We start from the raw sequence: 1,272 nt of genomic DNA on the forward strand, positions 1-1,272 counted from the left end.
TGATGCACAGTCATAGACTTTTCTTTCTGACTGTATTTTTCAACAGAGAAATGAAAAAAGGATCATCCTGAGCCAGATCGTTTCCATGTACTTGGAAATGCTTGAAAAAACTGACAAGTCAAAAGCGCACGTCAGGCACATATCTGAGGAGCTCTATACTCTGAAAAACAGCCTTCCTGATGGCTTAAAGAAGATGAAAGATCTCATGGACCTGGCAAAGCTTCAGGTAAGGTTCTTCCTCTGCCTCCAAGGCTCATGATACTATATTTTCCAGTTGAGATTTGAGTGTGACTCAAGCCAATAATACTTCAGTAACCAATCTGGTAACCCCCGTCTGGCTCTGTTCACACTGGAAAACCTAATGTTTCCAGCTGCAGGGGCTGCTGTGGGTCTGTGGTGTGGGGTGTCAGCGTGGGGGATGCCCTCCCCGAGTCTCGCTGGAGTCTTGCACAGAGGTGCTGGCAGCGCTGCTGCATCGCCTGCCCACCAGAGCTGCCGATGACACAGCTGCTTGTGGTTTAGAAATTGGGTGGGAAATTTGTGCCTGGCTACAGCATGTCTCTGCAGGCTTTGGAGGCACTGGGCTTACCAAGAGAGAGTACCTCCATTTCACAGAATATGGCTGGTCTGTGTCATGTTGCAAAGTAGCCCAGAAAGTGGAAAACAAACCTGTGACAAAGCAGGTCTTTGTTGTAGGAATTAGGTAGTAGAGTAATTGGAAACTGCAGATGTCCATCTGATTTGCTCTGGTAGCAGTATAGCCTGTAGGGTGTGACCAGTAAATAATTATAGCTCTTGGCAGGACGTTCATTCCATTTGTTTCTTACTTATAACAGATGAGTGACTTGAAAATTCAACGCAAAGCTGTGAATGAGCTGTTCAGCGTCTTACAAAAACTGGTGGAGACTTCAGCTTCTCTCAAAAGGAAAAGGAGCCAGTCTCAGAGGAGGTGCAAATGTTAGTGACATCACATGACATTTTGTACTGACTTATTGTGCAAATTTTTTTTACGATGCACATTTTTTATTTCAATCTTTTTATTGAGCTTTTATATGTATATTTATTAATATTTAAGTATTTTAAATAATTATTTATAAAGAAACACCAATCAAAGTATTTATACCCCCTACTACTATATAAGAAATGACTTTGTCTTAAAATCCTGTCTATCTGTTATATGTTTGTTGACCTGAAAGTACAGAATGAGGCAATGTTTACCCAGTTTCCATATGGAAATCCTGAAATGGCATGATATGGTACCCAGCTTTCCAT

At 41.8% G+C, this 1,272-nt stretch overlaps 1 protein-coding gene across 1 annotated transcript in view; it reads left to right on the plus strand.

The window, feature by feature from the left end:
* The window catches only part of IFNG (interferon gamma), a 3,589-nt gene extending 2,588 nt beyond the window's left edge, over positions 1-1,001 (plus strand). The window contains exons 3-4 of the mRNA XM_010167136.2: positions 47-226; positions 837-1,001. Of these exons, the coding sequence (XP_010165438.1) occupies positions 47-226; positions 837-962 (306 nt within the window). The 3' untranslated portion in view covers positions 963-1,001. The remainder of the gene's footprint in view (positions 1-46; positions 227-836) is intronic.
* Positions 1,002-1,272: the final 271 nt, after the last annotated feature.

This window comes from Antrostomus carolinensis, unplaced genomic scaffold (genome assembly GCF_000700745.2).
Source record: "Antrostomus carolinensis isolate BGI_N321 unplaced genomic scaffold, ASM70074v2 scaffold10084, whole genome shotgun sequence".
Classification (NCBI taxonomy): domain Eukaryota; kingdom Metazoa; phylum Chordata; class Aves; order Caprimulgiformes; family Caprimulgidae; genus Antrostomus; species Antrostomus carolinensis.